General features: G+C 48.6%; 2 protein-coding genes across 2 annotated transcripts; both read right to left on the minus strand.

The window, feature by feature from the left end:
* Positions 1-804: 804 nt before the first annotated feature.
* LOC135875255 (zinc finger protein 34-like) lies at positions 805-12242 on the minus strand. Its single transcript, XM_065400263.1, has 4 exons — positions 12093-12242; positions 10659-10785; positions 9508-9615; positions 805-1852 (listed from the first exon to the last, which is right to left on the minus strand). Exons 1-4 carry the CDS (start codon positions 12141-12143, stop codon positions 1800-1802), a joined length of 339 nt encoding a protein of 112 aa, XP_065256335.1. The 5' UTR covers positions 12144-12242; the 3' UTR covers positions 805-1799.
* Positions 5545-6819, minus strand: LOC135875076 (zinc finger protein 660-like). Its single transcript, XM_065400055.1, has one exon. It carries the CDS (start codon positions 6817-6819, stop codon positions 5575-5577), a length of 1245 nt encoding a protein of 414 aa, XP_065256127.1. The 3' UTR covers positions 5545-5574.
* Positions 12243-17344: the final 5102 nt, after the last annotated feature.

Consider the following 17344-nt stretch of genomic DNA (forward strand, 5'->3'; position numbering starts at 1 on the left):
TCAGGTTTAATGCTCATAATGAGCTCTTCTGATGTTAAAAGCTTTGGGTACATGTACACTGCATCTGGGACATGCTTCCCAGCATGGGTAAGCGTCAGCAACCTGGGATACCTTAGGTGGCAGTTTGGACTTGTCACCCGAGTACATACGCAAGGGGTCTGCACGGATTTATCCTGTGCTACCCTGACTACTATTTTTAGCACACTAACTCAAGCTGAGCTAGTGCGTGTCTGTCTACCCCGCGCTGCAGTGTAGATATACCCTACGTCGATATGAAATATCTATGAGTCCATGTCTACAATTTCCTTGTCTCCTGAGGCACCAGGAATAGTTCAGACCATAAATCTCTCCCGGGCAGCCTGAATCATATCATTTGTATATAAATCATTGTAAAATCAAGTTAAACAAATACACACAGTCAATTGTCTTCTGCAGTAATGAAGGGAACTAACCAAACTCGATAACATCCAGATGATGAACAACTTGTGTTACACAGAGACACGGATAAAAGAGAGCTGCAAATATTGGAGAGACAAGGTGGGTGAGGTGGTACCTTTTATTGGACCAACTTCTGTTGGTGGGAGAAATCTCACCTCACCCACCTTGTCCCTCTACTATCCTGGGACCGACATGGCTACAACCACACTGCAAACATAGATACAAATATTCCCACTTGTGGAATGGTCCTGCAATTGGGCCTATACGAACTATTCTTTATTAGAGGCTGTGCAGCTAAAAGGTATGTCTCAAGGCTGCAATCCAGGAGGGCGCTGTTCCTGTTAGAAACGAGTGACACACAGGACTGCTGGCAAGAGACTGATTTTTATTTCCTAGCCCCAATCTAGTACAAAAGAGAATCCCCCACCACATGACAAGCGCCAGTATCTGCTGATTTCAGTGGTACTGTTAAAATTCCTATTTTTTTCCTTTTGAAAATCAAACGCAAATAAAATATAATATCATCCCAAAACAACCACCGCCAGCTAATACAGCCAGCTAGTAAACGTACAGTCTAGATCAGGGATCGGCAACCTTTGCACCCTGGCGGGCCGGGCCAGTTTGTTTACTTTCCGCGTCGGCAGGTTCGGCCGATCCCAGCTCCCACTGGCCACGGTTCATCGCTCCAGGCCAATGGGGACTGCGGGAAGCGGCACGGGCTGAGGGATGTGCTGGCCGCTGCTTCCCGCAGCCCCCCATTGGCCTGGGACGGCGAACTGCGGCCAGTGGGAGCAGCAGTCGGCCCAACCTGCAGACATGGCAGGTAAACAAACCAGCCCGGCCCGGCAGGGTGCTTACCCTGGCGAGCCGCGTGCCAAAGGTTGCCGATCTCTTGTTTAGATGGAGGTCAGACCAGACAAGCTATATCAGGCTCTACTCTTACATTACTCACTGCCCAGATGGACGGTATTGAGTATGCTTAGCATGGTGTCCTCTGTACAGGATCCAGTCACAGGCAACAACTTCATCCCTTTAATCCCAACAACATTAAATGCTTGGAAGTTCCTGGCCTTTCACCAGCCGGGCATCCATCTAGAATCCCTCTCTCGAGCGGCTGTCATCATTTGTCTTATTCTGGTGACAATTTTATTTCCCGGAAGTAGGAAGTAGCTGAGGCATATTTACCTCACACTCCTGCAGCTCCCAGCCTTCATCATTTATAGGGACTCCCGAATTCATAACCCTGGGTGTAGGAGGCCAATGCTCAAACCACTGGGCTATCCCTCCCCCAGAGCTCTCTGGCAATTTCGTGATCATTTCCAGAAGTGAAGTCCGTGCTTTCCTCCATGGCTTCCTGGCCCTTAGCAGCTGCATTTTGGATGAATTGGAAAGGGCCAATAAGGCGTTGTGGAAGCTGAAACAGAGAAGACTGTGGTCATCAGGATTGGAGACTATTGGCGCACAGATGAGAGTTTCAGATGGTGGGATAGAACAGAAAGGTTTTTAAACATTTTTTAAATGTTATGAAAGAAAAAGCAATATTTAGGCACGGTCTGGATGAGCAGAAAAGTGAAATATGAGGGGCCCAAGATCACACAAAAATGTTTCTGCAAGTTTTCACAGAGACATTTTTCACCAGTTTTGCACAGTGCTACCAGACTGTGACGCTTTCTGTCAGATGAGCACCGACCTCCAGATTACATCAGAGAAATCATCTTTTCATAATTATTATTTGTAAGGTGGTAGCACCCAGAGGCTGGAGGCCGGATCAGGGCCACACTATACATGGGGCTATGCAAACATAGAGAGAGAGTCCATGCCCCAAAGAGCTTGCAATCTAATTAGAACAAAACATAAGTATAAAAAACAATAGGAGGGAAGTTGGAGATGTGGGGATGAGGGGAACAATAAGATCACATGGTCATGCACATTACATTCAACATGGGCAAACAGAGGACAGTCCCAACTAGTAATATACATTCTTGGTGCTTCAAAAGGGCAAATTTTCCCTAGACTAAAGGAAATTGGTTGTGATGAAAAATTTAGACAGAAAAATTTGAAGAAAAATTGGGAGTTCTTTAAGAAGAGTTTATTAGGTGGCCAAAAAGCCACAATTCTACAATCAAGAAAGAAGATGACTTTGGTTAAAAGGCCATCCTGGTTCAGAGGTGAATTGAAGGCATAAATTAGAAATAAAAAATAATATACAGTATAACAAATGGGGGAAAAAGGGACTAGATAGCAATCAATGCAAATTAGAAGTTATGAAGTGTAGAAAATTGATAAGGGAAGCTGGAAACATCCATAGCTGACATGAATCAGGACAATAAGAAGGAGTTTTTTAAGTGTATTAAGAACAAAAGAAATCCAACAATAGTATAGGCCCATTACTAGATGGAGATATACCTATCTCATAGAACTGGAAGGGACCCTGAAAGGTCATTGACTCCAGCCCCTGCCTTCACTAGGAGGACCATGTATTGATTTTTGCCCCAGATCCCTAAGTGGTCCCTTCAAGGATTGAACTCACAACCCTGGGTTTAGTAGGCCAATGCTCAAACCACTGAGCTATCCCTCCCTCCACTAATAATAATGCAGAAAAGGCAGAAGTGTTCAATAAATATTTCTGTTCTGTATTTGGAAAGAAGCAGGATGATGTACTCATATCATATGAGGATGATGGAGTACTTTCCAATCCATTAGTAACCAAAGAGGATGTTAAACAATATCTCCTAGGGATAAACATTTTAAAATCAGTGGGCCTAAATAACTTGCACCCAAGAGACCTAAGTTTGGTCCGCTGATGTTAATTTTTAATAAATCTTGAAATATCAGGAAAATTCCAGAAGTCTGGAGGAGTGGTAACATTGTGCCAATATTCAAAAAAGGCAAGTGGGATGACCTGGAGCACTACAGGCCAGGTAGCCTAATGTCAATCCTGGATAAAATCATGGAAAAGCTGATACAGGATTCAGTTGATAAAGAATTAAATGATAGGAATATAATTAATTCCAGTTAAGATGGTTTTATGGAAAATAGGTCTTGTTACAAACCATGATGTCATTTTGTGGTGTGATTACATGTTTGGTTGACAAAGATAATTCTAAATATAATAGACTTTTGTGAGGGGGTTGACTTAGTACCACATGACATTCTGATTACAAAATGAGCACTGTACGATAGCAATAAAACCCCAATTAAAAGGATTGAGAACTGGCAAGCGGACAGAGGTCCAAACGTAGTTGTCAATGGTGCATCAGCATCACTGAAGGGGAGTGTTTCTAGTGGGGCTCTCTAGGGATTGGCACTAGGGCCTGTGCTATTTAACACATTCATCGGTGATCTGGACATAAATATAAAATCACCGCTGATCAAAGCTGTGGGTGACACAATAATTAGCAGGGTGTGGACTAATGATGAGGACAGGGCAGTCATACACAGCAATCTGGATTGCTTGGTAAAATGGGTCCATTCAAACACAATGCATTTAAATACAGCCACACCCAAAGTTATAGATCTAGAAACAAGGAATGCAGACCATCCCTACAGAATGGGGGACTTATCCCGGAAATCAATGAATCTGGAAAGGATTTAGAGTCCTAGTGGCCAAAAACAACGAGGAGTCGGGTGGCACCTTAAGGACTGGCACCTCCGCGCGCTTCTGCCTCCTCGTTGTTTTTGTGGATACAGACTAACACGGCTACCCCTGTACCAAGTGGACAAGTAACTCGTGCGAGCTCCCAGTCCGATGCTGTGGCAAAAAAGGGCTAACGTGATCCTGGGTGTGCAAACAGGGCAGTAGGGAAGTGATTTTACCTCTGTATAGAGCACCGGGGAGACTGCTAGTACTGGGATACTGCATCTGGTTCTGGGGTCCACATTTTAAAAAGGATGTGGACAAATTGGAGAGGGTGCAGAAAACAGCCAGAAAAAGGATTCAAGGGCTGGAGAAAATGCCTGACAATGAGAGACTTAGAGCTCAATCTGTTTAGCTTATCGCAAAGAAGATTGAGAAGTGACTTGATCACAATATAGAAGTACCTTCATTGGGAGAAAATACCAGGCACTACAGAGCTCTTTCATCTAGTGCAGAAAGGCACAACAAGAACCAAGAGCTGGAAGCTGAAGTCAGGCAAAGGCAAGTTAGAAATAAGGCACATGTTTCTGACAGTGAGGGTGAATAACCATTGGAACAAACTACCCGCAGAAAGAGTGGATTCTCCATATCTTGATCAAGCCTGGTTGCCTTTCTTGAAGATGCTTTAGTCAAACACAAGTGACTGGGTTCAATACAGGGGTAACAGAGTGAAACTGACTGGCCTGTACTAGACAGGAGGTGAGACTAGATGATCTAATGGTCCCTTCTGGCCTTCAGCTCTATGAATCTATTAAACTACTGCACCGTGTCATGGTTTTCACCTGCGTATGCCTCTCCCACCACACAGGGAACCTCACATACACCCAACCGACCTGCCCCTTTACAGGGCAGGGAAATACAGAGAGCTCGGAAATCCTGCCTGTCCTAGGACAACTACACAGAGGAGAGAACAGAAGGGCTTTACCGGGGTTCACAGGAAGGACAAGGTCCCTCTATAATGATTCAAATACATCAAAGAAACAATAAATGTGAGACTGTGGCTGCCTGGACCCGTTGAGGGAATGGAGGTGCAGCTCCTTCGCCTTCTCCGGGGTGGATGTGTGTCTGCGGTGTTTCTTCCCCTCTGTTCTCTGCCGAGAGCTATGAAGGGGTGATGGCTCCGGGGGTGGTTTCTCTGAGTCCCTGCGGAAGGGGTTTCCCCTCCGTGGGGGAAACGAGGAGGGAGTTTGGGGCAGGACGACTGCATTGACTATGGTCTAGTCTACACTACCACGCACCGATGCAGCTGCGCCGCTGTAGCGCGTATGGTGAAGATGCACTGTGTGATGGGAGAGCGCTCGCCCGTCGGCATAATTACTCCACTTCAACGAGAGGAGGAAACCATGTCGGCGGGAGAGTGTCTCCTGCCGACATAGCACGGTGTGGACAGTGCTTTAAGTCGATGTAACTTGCGTTGCTCGGGGGGGCGGAGGGGGGGACTTTTTCACATCCCCGAGCGATGTACGTTACATTGACTTAAGTGGTAGTGTAGACAAGCCCTATGTCTGGGCCCTTTGGTGGGTTCTCTGGTGTTTGGTGAGGGAGTCTTTCCGCCGGAAGCATTTCCCACACTCCGAGCAGGCGTAGGGCCGCTCGTCCGTGTGGATCCGGAGGTGAGACACCATCTGCTGCTTCTGCCGGAAGCATTGCTCGCACTCTGGGCAGGCGTAGGGCCTCTCGTCTGTGTGGATTCTCTGGTGTCTCTTCAGCTTCTGCTTCTCCCTGAAGCTGCGCGGGCACTCGGGGCAGCGGAAGGGCCTCTCGTCCGTGTGGATTCTCTGGTGCGTGGTCAGCTCCTGCCTGCGCCGGAAGCTCTTCCCACAGAGAGGGCAGCTGTAGGGTCGCTCCCCGGTGTGGATCCGGCGGTGCGGAATCAGCTGCTGCCGCTGTCTGAAGCACCTCCCGCAGTCGGCACACTGGTAGGGCTGCTCGCTGGCGGCGTGCGCTCGCCGGTGCACGAGGAAGTCGTGCCTGTGAGTGAAGACAGCCTTGCACTTGGGGCAGGTGAAGACCCGCCCTTTGGCCTGGCTCCCCTCAGAGCCTCCCTCTCCCACGTGGGTTTTCTGGTGGACCCTGAGCCCCTGCTTACAGCGGAAGCTCTTGGCGCACTGCGTGCAGGGGTAGGGCCGCTCTCCCGTGTGGATCCGGCTGTGTGACACCAGCTGCTGCTTCTGCCGGAAGCTCTTGCCACAGGTGGTGCAGGGGTACGGCCGCTCCCCTCTGTGCATCTTCTTGTGGGTGCAGAGATTGGCAGTCTGGCTGAACCTCTTCCCACAGTAAAGGCAGAGGTAGGGCTTCTCCCCCGTGTGGATCCTCTGGTGCCTCCTGAGGTCCTGCCGTAGCCGGAAGCACTTCCCACACACTTGGCACTGGTGTGGATCCTTTATCTTGTGGACACTGCACTTGTCTGTGCTAAGGTCTCTCTCTCCCTTGAAGCTGAGTTCACACGTAGGTGGGCTCTGGCTCGTCTTCGGTCTCTCCTGCACAGGGAGCCTCGGAGGTTCCTGGCCACCCCTTTCACAGTCCCTTGGGGCATCTGGCTCATTCCTCGGTGAGATCCGCTGCAGTCTCAGCGACCTGCGCTGCCTCTGGCAAGTTTCTTCCTGCTCAGGACTCTGGAAAACTCTCTCTTCCGACCTACTCGGTAAAGGCCCCTGTGGCTCCAAGTTCTCAGGCCTTTCCTCCTGCTGCTGCTCCTCAGTTTTGCTCAGGCCTGCACCCTCTGGAGAAGAGAATCCAGACATTACTTCATGGTTTACTCCTCCGCAGTGGGGGGAGGGGTTTCTATGGCAGAATCAGCTCATCCGCAATGACAGGGGATACCCCTAAAAATGGGACACTCCTACAAAGGTCAGTTGTGAGCAGATGCTTAACACAATTAATATTAATGACAAAGGGAAAAGATCTTGGGCCAAAATAGGGAGAGAAGAGGTTAAAGAATATTTGGATGTTAGATGCATTTAAGTCAGCAGGGCCTGATGAAATTCACCGTAGGGCAGAGGTGCCCAAACTGAGGGGTGCACCCCTATAGGGGGACACGGAGGAAAATTCAGGGGACTGGTGGGGCCCAGGGCAGCCCCCACGGGGGGCAGGGAGGGAGCACCACCCAGCCACGCTCTGCTCCCAGCTCTGCTCCAGCCCCGCCCCCAGCCGCAGCCCCGGCTTCTGGCCCCGTTCCTGGCCCTGCTTCTGGTCCCAGACCCACCCTCAGCTGTGGCCCCAATCTTGGCCCCCTTACCCCTGCCCACATACCCTACCCCGGGAGCCGCGGCCCCGCTCCCGGCCCTGGCTCCGGGGGGGCGGACGGGGCAAAGGGGGGTGCGACCCTGAAAAGTTTGGAGACCACTGCCCTAGGGTACTTAAGGAACCAGTTGAAGCCCTCTTGGAAACATTAGGGATTATCTTTGAGACCTCACGGAGGATGGGTGAGGACCCAGAGGACTGGAGAAAGGCAAACATCGTGCCTATTTTTAAAAAGAGGGGAAAGGAGGGCCTGGGGAACTATAGACTAGTCAGCCTAACTTTGATATCCAGAAAGATAGTGGAACAAATTATTAAACAATCAGTTTGTTCAAACCTAGAGGATAATAATGTAAGTAACAGCCAATATGGATTTGTCAAGAACAAATCATGTCAAACCAATCTAATTTCCTTCTTTGGCAGGGTAGTTGGGCTAGTGGATAGGAAGGAAGCAGTAGATGTGATATGCCTTGATGTTAGTAAGGCTTTTGACACAGTCCCACATGACATTCTCATATGCAAACTAGGGAAACGTTGTATAGATGAAATTACCATAAGGTGGGTGCACCACTGGTTGCTAAACTGAACTCAAAGAGTAGTTATCAATCATTCGCTGTCAAAGTGGGAGGATCTATGAAGTGGGGTCGGCAAGGGTCTGTTCTGGGTCTGTACTAGTCAATAATTGTATTAAATGACTTGGATAATAGAGTAGTGAATATGCTTCTAAAATTTACAGATGAACTCAGGCTGGGAGGGGTTGCAAGCACTTTGGAGGCCAGGATTAGAGTTCAAAATGATGGTGATAAATTGAAGAACTGCTCTGAAAGCAGGGAGATGGCATTCAGTGAAGAGAAGTGCAAAGGGCTTCACTGAGGAAGGAAAAATCAAATGCACAAATGCAAAATGGCAAATAATTGGCTAAATAGCACTACTGAACAGGGTCTTGTGGTTATAGTGGATCACAAATTGACTATGATTCAACAATACGACACAGTTGCGAAAAAGGCTAATGTCATTACGGGGTGTATTAACAGGAGTGTCGTATGTAAGACACGGGAGGTCATTGTTCCACTCTACTCAGCACGGATGAGGTCTCAGCTGGAGCACTGTGCCCAGTTCTGGGTGCCGCACTTAAGGACAAACTGGAGAGAGTCCAGAGCAGAGCAACAAAAATGATCCAAGGTTTAGAAAACCTGGCCTCTGAGGAAAGGTTGAAAGAACCGGGCATGTTTAATCTAGAGCAGAGAAGTCTGGGAGGCAGGGGGGCGGGGGAAACTGATAACAGGCTTCAAATATGTTAGGAGTTGTCAGAAAGAGGATGGTGACCAATTGCTCTCCATGTCCCCCGAGGGGAGGACAAGAAGTAATTAGCTTAGTTTGCAGCAAGGGAGATTTAGGTTGGCTGGGAGGGAAATGTTTCTAATTCTTAGGACAGTTAAGCACTAGAACAGGTTACGAAGGGAGGCTGTGGAATCCCCGTCACTGCAGGTTTTTACGAACAGGTTGGACAAACCCCTGTCAGGGACGGTCTAGGTTTACCTGGTCCTGCCTTAGCGCAGGGGGCTGGACTAGATAACCTCCCAAGGTCCCTTCCAGCCCTACATTGCTATGATCCTAGGGCACTTACTGCTTTGGTTGGAGCCCTGCCCTAGGGTAATGCTTTGAGAGAGGTATGGGAAGGGCTGGAGGGTTCTGGAGGGCCTGGGAGTGGAGACAATAGGTGAAATTCAGTGGAGTTGCACCAGCAGGGACTTGGTTTAACCCTTGGGACAAAACATAAAAGGCTGCTATATGTAGGGCCTCTGAAAGGCATGCAGGAGGTGATAATGCCAGTGATTAGGGAGGGTGTGTGTGTGCGTGTGCGTGCGTGCGTCAGTCTGACACTGCACTGGGAAGTAAGATTGGTTGGGATTCTGACCTGGAGCAAGATTTCTGCCCAAACCCCCTATTAATCCTGGGAGTGTACTGCCTGCTGCCAGCTTCCCAGCTCGACCCTGGGCCAAAGAGTCAGCCGGTGAAGGGGGTGAGCTGGGCATGCATGTTTGTGGGTTTGACACTTGCCAGAACAGCCCTGCTGACGAAAACCACGCGGGAGAGAGACTGGGGCAGGAGCCTGTGACACGGGCACCTGCCCCAGCCCTGGGGTCTATAGTCAGAGCAGGTCTGATACAGTTTAGGTTATAACTACTCACCAAGCGAGGTGCATTCCAGCCTCTCTCTTTCCTCCTTCTGATCCACAACCCACGGCTCTCCCCCTTGTTCGATCCGGGATAAAACGTCAGGCTTGGTGCCTGCCTGGCCTGTTTGTGGGGACGCAGATCAGAGGATGTTATAGTTTGGATTGCCACCATGGGATGCTTGTTACAAAGCCGTGTGAATGGTTTGACACCAGTTCCCTCCCTTTGCTAATGGCACCGTGTATTATGAATGGATTTAAAGCATAGATATCAAGGTATTCCCCCTTCCACCATCCAGCTGCTCCTTAAAAATGGATGCTCCTTTTGCAGTAAGATCCCAATTACGTCCCTCCCCTGCCCTTAAATCACTTTTAAAAATCAAACTTTCTGGTTACAGCCTAGGCCTCCATTGCAAGTTTGAGGCCAGTCCTCTGAACAACGGGCTTGCAAGAAGCTGTGGCTGCAGCTAGCTTGGTGTATGTAGCTTGAAACTGTTACACCTTCGTTTTCCTTTACGTTTCTAAGACCTCTGCCTCTCTGCAGGGGAGGCAGCCATTTTGCTATCAGAGTTGCTGCAGCTGGTTATGGAAGAGAACAGATTGGAGAGAGTCCAGAGCACAGCAACAAAAATGATCAAAGATTTAAAAAACCTGGCCTCTGAGGAAAGGTTGAAAGAACCGGGCATGTTTAATCTAGAGAAGAGAAGTCTGGGAGGCAGGGGGGGCGGGAGAAACTGATAACAGTCTTCAAATATGTTAAGAGTTGTCAGAAAGAGGATAGTGATCAATTGTTCTCCATGTCCCCCGAGGGTAGGACAAGAAGTAGTTAGCTTAGTTTGCAGCAAGGGAGATTTAGGTTAGCTGGGAGGGAACTTTGCTCTTTCATGGAGACTTTTCTTTTGTTCTTTCTTGTTGCTGTTTTCCTTTAATCTAAAATACATGTCATTTTGGATTGAAACAATACGGTTGCTTTTTGTGTGGACACATGACAGCTGGAAATAGAAAACAGGAACAAAGCTGTTCAGTTTTTTGTAAACCCTCCTTAGGGATTTACTGTAACAGGCCCAGCAATTTAGGAAATGCATGACTGGAGGTGAGCTCCACCCTTAAAACACATGGGTGAATTTTGCAAAGCTCAGACAGTATAAAAAGAAAATGGACTTTTACCCAGGGAAATCAGATTGTCATAGTGTTCCTTCATCACGTCCCGGTACAGCTCCTTCTGCCACTCTGCCAGCATCTCCCACTCCTCCCGGGAGAAATAGATGGCAACGTCCTCAAACGTCACCGGGACCTGGAATTGCAAGCGTTACTCAGCACCTTCTCTGCAGCCACCTCCTGACACCTGCACCCAAAATCAGTGGCCACTTTATATCGCTTTGGCCTAAATTATTTGATACACTGAGTCAGTACCAGAGCGGAAACAGGAGGTCGGTGTCCTGGCTCACAGTCCACTGCTCTAACCACTACACTACAGTAGGTTGTTATTTTGAGAGCTTCATTCAGAGCGAGCTTGAGGAAGCAACATAGAATTTGTTTTGCTTTGTGTAATGCAGGTTACTTTGCTAGATGTAATAAATAACCACTATGACGTTTTGCAGGGTGGCAGGCTTGTCACATGTCTTTATTAGCCGTGGGTTTTGAACTATATTGCACCTACAATACGCTCACTACGCCTCTTCTTCCAAGTGAGGCTGGAGCCCTATTATGCTAGGCACTATCCAGACACAGAGACAGTCCCTGCCCCAGGACAGGTAAAGGGAAATGTTCCAGGATTTGTAACAGAGAGGGGTTTAGAAGGGGCAGCACTAGGTAGATTAAGGCCAGTGTTGAGCTTTCTAAAAGGAAAAGGGGCTGCACAAGCTGATGTTAATTGAAATGGTTTCATAACATTATTGGTTTGAAGTGATATCTAAACTTTGCGGCACTGTGATACCGCATGAGAACTGCCCCGTGAAACTGACAAGCTCAAATGCCAGCTGGAGGGTGGTGTGGGACCATTCTAGTGACAGTCTCCCCCTCTCTGGATGTCAGCGTGGGGAGCAGCCTCGGGCCCTGACACCCAAACAAACAGAAAGTTGGAAGATAACTTGTTACGTGCAAGTGAAGGGCCCCGTTTTACTCCCACTGCTGTCAGTGGAGAGTTTTGTTGTTCAGTAGGAGCCCAGATTCGGATGAAAAACAAAGAACATTTATTTAAACCACCCCCCCACCCCCAACCAGCATCATTAGAGCAAGGCGCTTTGCAGTGTGAACGTTCAACACTTCAGGCCTTCTCCTCAGCTTACTAGCCCCATGGAAAATGGCTGATGGGGGCCTGTCAGGTCCTGACTGCCCCTCTCAGAGGCGCCCACTGTCACTTTCCAGCAGGATGCTCCGACACAGACAGCTCTTTGCCAGGAGATCAGTCAGGCGGCTGCGCTGAGGAAAATTGGATCTGCCCCTTGATAAATGGAGGCAGGGCTAGATGGGCCTCAGTGGGCCACATTCAGACCTGCCGGGTGCAGGGCAACTGACAGATGAAGTAGCAACTGTTCACACCAGCCCCGAATATGGCCTGTTGTCTCACCACTGGAGCACATTTTACTGCCTGTCTCCTACCTGCAGAGTGGCCCCGGCTGGCATTGCCCCTTCAGCTTCTCCTCCCTGCATGGCAAGCGGATCCTCGCAGCTGCAACAGCCGGAAAATTTCCCCCTGCAGTCTGGGGCCCTGGCGAGTGCTTGCTGCTGTAGCTCTGGGTCTCAGGCGTTGCTTCTGGCCCGGCCCTGCAACTGTAACCTGATAAGGGAAGTAGAGCAAGCCAGGAAGTGATCTTACTCCCAGAAGTCCCCAGGGCAGAGCTGGGATGTTTCAGAGACCGGAAAAACCCTTTATTACAATAGTGTCTGCAGCCATGGCAGAGGGGTTGGGTATAGGATAGTGGTTCTCAACCAGGGGGACATGTACTCCTGGGGGGACGCAGAGATCTTCCAGGGGGTACATCAGCTCAGCTAGAGATTTGCCTAGTTTTACAACAGGCTACATAAAAAGCACTAGTGAAGTCAGTACAAAATAAAACTTCATACAGACAGTGACTTGTTTATACTGCTCTATACACTATACACTGAAATGTAAGTACAATATTTATATTCCAGCTGATTGATTTTATAATTATATGGTAAAAATGAGGAAGTCAGCTATTTTTCAGTAACAGTGTGCTGTGACACTTCTGTATTTTTGTGTCTGATTTTGTAAGCAAGTAGTTTTTAAATCAGGTGAAACTTGGGGGTACACAAGCAGGGCCGGCTCCAGGCACCAGCTTAACAAGCAGGTGCTTGGGGCGGCCAAGGGAGAGGGGCGGCACCTGCGGCAGTTCGGGAGTGGCAGGTCCCCCACTCCCTCTAGGAGCGAAGGACCTGCCGCCGAACTGCCGCCGCCGATCGCGGCTTTTTTTTTTTTCCAATTGCCGCCGCCGATCGCGACTTTTTTTTTTTTTTGCTTGGGGTGGCAGAAATGCTGGAGCTGGCGCTGTACACAAGACAAATGAGACTCCTGAAAGGGGGGCACTCGTCTGGAAAGGTTGAGAGCCACTGGGATAGGAAACAGGGCTGCGGGCTGCAGCGCGAAAGGGGCAGGAGTCTGAGAGCTGTGGAGGGGAGCAGGTTCAAAGAGTCACCCCTGACTGCAGCAGCGCAGGGTGTGCCGAGGTTCCGGAGACCTGAGAGGAGAGCTGGAAATTACTCAAGCAGACGCCTATTGCATTAGAGAGACAAGGTGGGGGAGTCAATCTCTTTTACTGGGCCATCTTCTGTTGGGGAGAGAGACAAGCTCTGGCCACACTGAGCTCTTCACACATTTTGGGCGAGACAGTGGAAGCCCCTCATGCAGAGGCATGCAGGAGAGCGGGGAGAGGGCGCATATGTGGCCATCATAAACCATCTCTGCATTCATTCCTGCAACATAGCCTAGGACACGGCCCCTGGGGCGTACCACTGCTGCATTGGGCAATGGGTATTCTCCCTGGAGCTTTGGGAGAGACTATGCCCCAACCCTCCCCCCATCCCCTTAAAGAGGTGTGACTCCTGCCCCTCCTGCCCCAAAGCCAGCCCGGAGCTATGGGCATAGCCGGGCCCTTAATGCTGCATTGAGTTATGAACTACCCCACCTGCTTCATTAACGCATTATCTTGTTGGCTGGTGAAAAGGCTTTTCAATGGGGTGTTTGCCCTTGTGTTAAGCAGGCAAAGTAGGGTGACCAGATAGCAAGTGTGAAAAATCAGGATGGGGTGGGGGTGGGGGTAATAGGAGCCCATATAAAAAACAGCCCCAAATATCGGGACTGTCCCTATAAAATCAGGACATCTGATCACCCTAAGGCAGAGGTCTCTGTGTACCAAACCCCGAACCTTGCTGAACACTGTTTCAGTTCTGCCACTGACTCCCAGTGACCTTGGGCAAGTCACTCGGTCTCTGTGTCTGTAAAATAAGAATCCTTCCTCTGTCTCCCTTGTCTGTTTAGACTGTGAGTAATTGGAGCAAGGACTGTCTCTCATTCTGTGTGTGCAGCAAGATTCTAGCATGACGGGGCTCTGATCTCAGCAGGGCCCTCTAGGCAATACTGTAATCCAGGGGTGGCCAAACCCCAGCTCCCGAACCACATGCGGCTCTTTTACAGTTAAAATGTGGCTCACAAAGCACCCCATGTCCCCCCCCCCATTTTCCACCTACCAGACTGGGGCGGGGGGAGCTTGGGGCTTCTGCCCTGTGGGAAGCACTTGCTGGGGCTCGGGGCTTCAGCTGCAGGGCAGCTCAGGCATCTACCACTTGACAGCTACTGTGGGGTGCTTTTAGCTCATGGGGTTTGTGCGATTACTGGGACCAGAAGCTAGAGAGAGACAAGAATTCAGACCCCAGACTAGTATATTACATAGACATGTTGATAGCTCCTTATAACAGAGGTGTTTAGATACCACCATGGTAATATGCTATTAGGTAGCTGGTCAGCCAGGAATACAGGTGAGTGATGGGTGGATCTTTGCAAGATTTTAAGAGTGGAGTAACTCCATTGACCTTTATGGAGGTGTTCCGGCTTGGCATCTCTTTAAAGAGTGAGGTGGATCAGACATTGGACAGTTTAACATACAATTCAGCCTGGTTTAATGACAGACTGAAAACACAAACAGAGGGTCCTGTGGCACCTTTAAGACTAACAGAAGTATTGGGAGCATAAGCTTTCGTGGGTAAGAACCTCACTTCTTCAGATGCAAGTAATGGAACCATTACTTGCAAGTCCATTACCTGCATCTGAAGAAGTGAGGTTCTTACCCACGAAAGCTTATGCTCCCAATACTTCTGTTAGTCTTAAAGGTGCCACAGGACCCTCTGTTGCTTTTTACAGATTCAGACTAACACAGCTACCCCTCTGATACTTGAAAACACAAAGAGTCACGAGGCATCTGACGCTGCGTTCTACCAAGGATTTATTTTATCTTGCGGTTACTATAAACATAACCTAGGTGTGATGTTCCCATGAGGTTCTAGACACATGCTTGCTGAACCACTATGGAAAGTTTCATTATGTTTTGAGAATAAGGAACATTCCATATTGGGCAGCACCTTTGTCATTTCAGAAAGGACGATGGGCTCTAAGTGTGAGCTGTCCAAGGAATTGTCCCTATATCTTCTGTGTTACACAAAGTCCCCTTTGTACTGCAGGGCACTGGGCTATTGTAATAAACATTGTGACCAGGTGCCTGGGATGGGCTACATGGAGAATGCCACACTCAGGGCAGACTGCAAGAAACAGGGCAGACAATCTCCCCAAACTGGTGGTTTTCTCTATAATTAGATTCACTGAACCGGTAACAAAAGAGCTTCTGCAGCACCACACTGGCTAACCAGAAGCCAAACAGTCCCCTTTAGGCATTCCAGACCTTGGCTCCCGTCCTGACAAACAGGTCTAATCTAGTGTGTGTGTGTGTGTGTGTGGGGTACTGAAAACCCAATTCACCAGATGTGAGGTTCGACTGATCCCAAAGGATCTCTTTGTGGTCAATGTGTCTCTCAGGTCTTACCTGAATATCACGTTGTCAGCCAATCCTTCGTAAACTAACACAAGATTTATTAATAAAAGAGCTATTGAATGGTTAAAGAATCACATACATACAAGAGATCTGCAGTGTTCATAGATCAGAATCACAGCAGAGGTGGAACAGATCCTGGGCTTACAAAAGTCTCTCTCTGGTAACTGCCAAAAGATTGGAAGGCCCTGTCCACAGCTCCAAACACTCCTTTTAGAGAACGGGAGCAGGAAAGAGGCAAAGTGGAGATGTCTCCGGTGTCTTTTATATCCTCTGCCATGTGCATGGAAATTTACTGTCCCAGACAAAGCCCACGGCCCCTGTGTATGGAAAGTTACTGGCCCAAGATGGAGCCCAGGGTCACATGTCCACACCACATGTCCTTACATGGTTTGCTGAATGACGGGGGCAGCCATTGGCCCCTCGCTGTCTGAGGCATCCACAGGAAAGGCCTACTGGGTGGGATGAGTTTCTTCAATGGCCCATGGTGAAAGTGGAGTGTCCTTAATGGGCCATGAACACCTCGCTGGCTAGCCCTGATGTCAATCTGGGGGGTGTCACCCAGACACACAACACAGGTTTGAGATACAGGTAGACAGCCGATATTTCTAAGGTCAGGTACACAGATGTAGGGATATTAAAGAAGGTACTAACAGTGATTCCCCCAAGTGACAGTGACCCTCTCATAATTTGTCCCCCACACTTTAAAATCCAACAGTTTCACCAAGTACAAAAATCTCTTGGGTCTTCTGTTAAAACCTGTAAGCTACTGTCTGTAGAAACCATTGATTGTATCTATCCTGTGAAAGATACTTTATTACTACGTAAAACTTACAAACAAGTTAATTGACTTTGTTCTTGAAGTAATTGATACAATGTAAACAAACACTATAAGCCATTAAGTGACTTTCACTTCACTGTAATAGCAACGGCTCCTAGGACAGACCCCCACCCTCTGTGATTAAAGGGCCGGGAGTCTCAAATGAATTAGCACACACCCCGAAAGTGGTGGAGACAATAAATTAAAATATGGTTAAGGTACGGAATGTATGCTGATGAATGCTTGATATACATAAATGGTTAGGAAGGTGCCAGCCTAGAAAGGAAGTCTCCATCGGCCGAAGAATGTGTCAAGTGGATGACCAGAAACCCCCGGAGGGTAAACTGGGATCCACCCCATCACCTGGAAGGATGAGAAACACAAACTTTGGACAGTTTGGAGCCACCAGGAATGTGCCCAGGAATGTGTCCAGGAATTCATAGATTCATAGATTCTAGGACTGGAAGGGACCTCGAGAGGTGATCGAGTCCAGTCCCCTGCCCGCATGGCAGGACCAAATACTGTCTAGACCATCCCTGATAGACATTTATCTAACCTACTCTTAAATATCTCCAGAGATGGAGATTCCACAACCTCCCTAGGCAATTTATTCCAGTGTTTAACCACCCTGACAGTTAGGAACTTTTTCCTAATGTCCAACCTAGACCTCCCTTGCTGCAGTTTAAGCCCATTGCTTCTTGTTCTATCCTCAGAGGCTAAGGTGAACAAGTTTTCTCCCTCCTCCTTATGACACCCTTTTAGATACCTGAAAACTGCTATCATGTCCCCTCTCAGTCTTCTCTTTTCCAAACTAAACAAACCCAATTCTTTCAGCCTTCCTTCATAGGTCATGTTCTCAAGACCTTTAATCATTCTTGTTGCTCTTCTCTGGACCCTTTCCAATTTCTCCACATCTTTCTTGAAATGCGGTGCCCAGAACTGGACACAATACTCCAGCTGAGGCCTAACCAGAG

This window comes from Emys orbicularis, chromosome 2 (genome assembly GCF_028017835.1).
Source record: "Emys orbicularis isolate rEmyOrb1 chromosome 2, rEmyOrb1.hap1, whole genome shotgun sequence".
Lineage (NCBI taxonomy): Eukaryota > Metazoa > Chordata > Testudines > Emydidae > Emys > Emys orbicularis.

Coding starts and splice junctions, on each gene's coding strand:
- LOC135875255 (XM_065400263.1), bottom strand. CDS start 12,143: ATGCAGGGAGGAGAAGCTGAAGGGGCAATGCCAGCCGGGGCCACTCTG. Junction 9,616..10,658: donor TGACAATCTGATTTCCCTGG/GTAAAAGTCCAT, acceptor CCCCACAAACAG/GCCAGGCAGGCACCAAGCCT. Junction 1,853..9,507: donor GCTGGAATGCACCTCGCTTG/GTGAGTAGTTAT, acceptor TCTCTGTTTCAG/CTTCCACAACGCCTTATTGG.
- LOC135875076 (XM_065400055.1), bottom strand. CDS start 6,819: ATGTCTGGATTCTCTTCTCCAGAGGGTGCAGGCCTGAGCAAAACTGAG.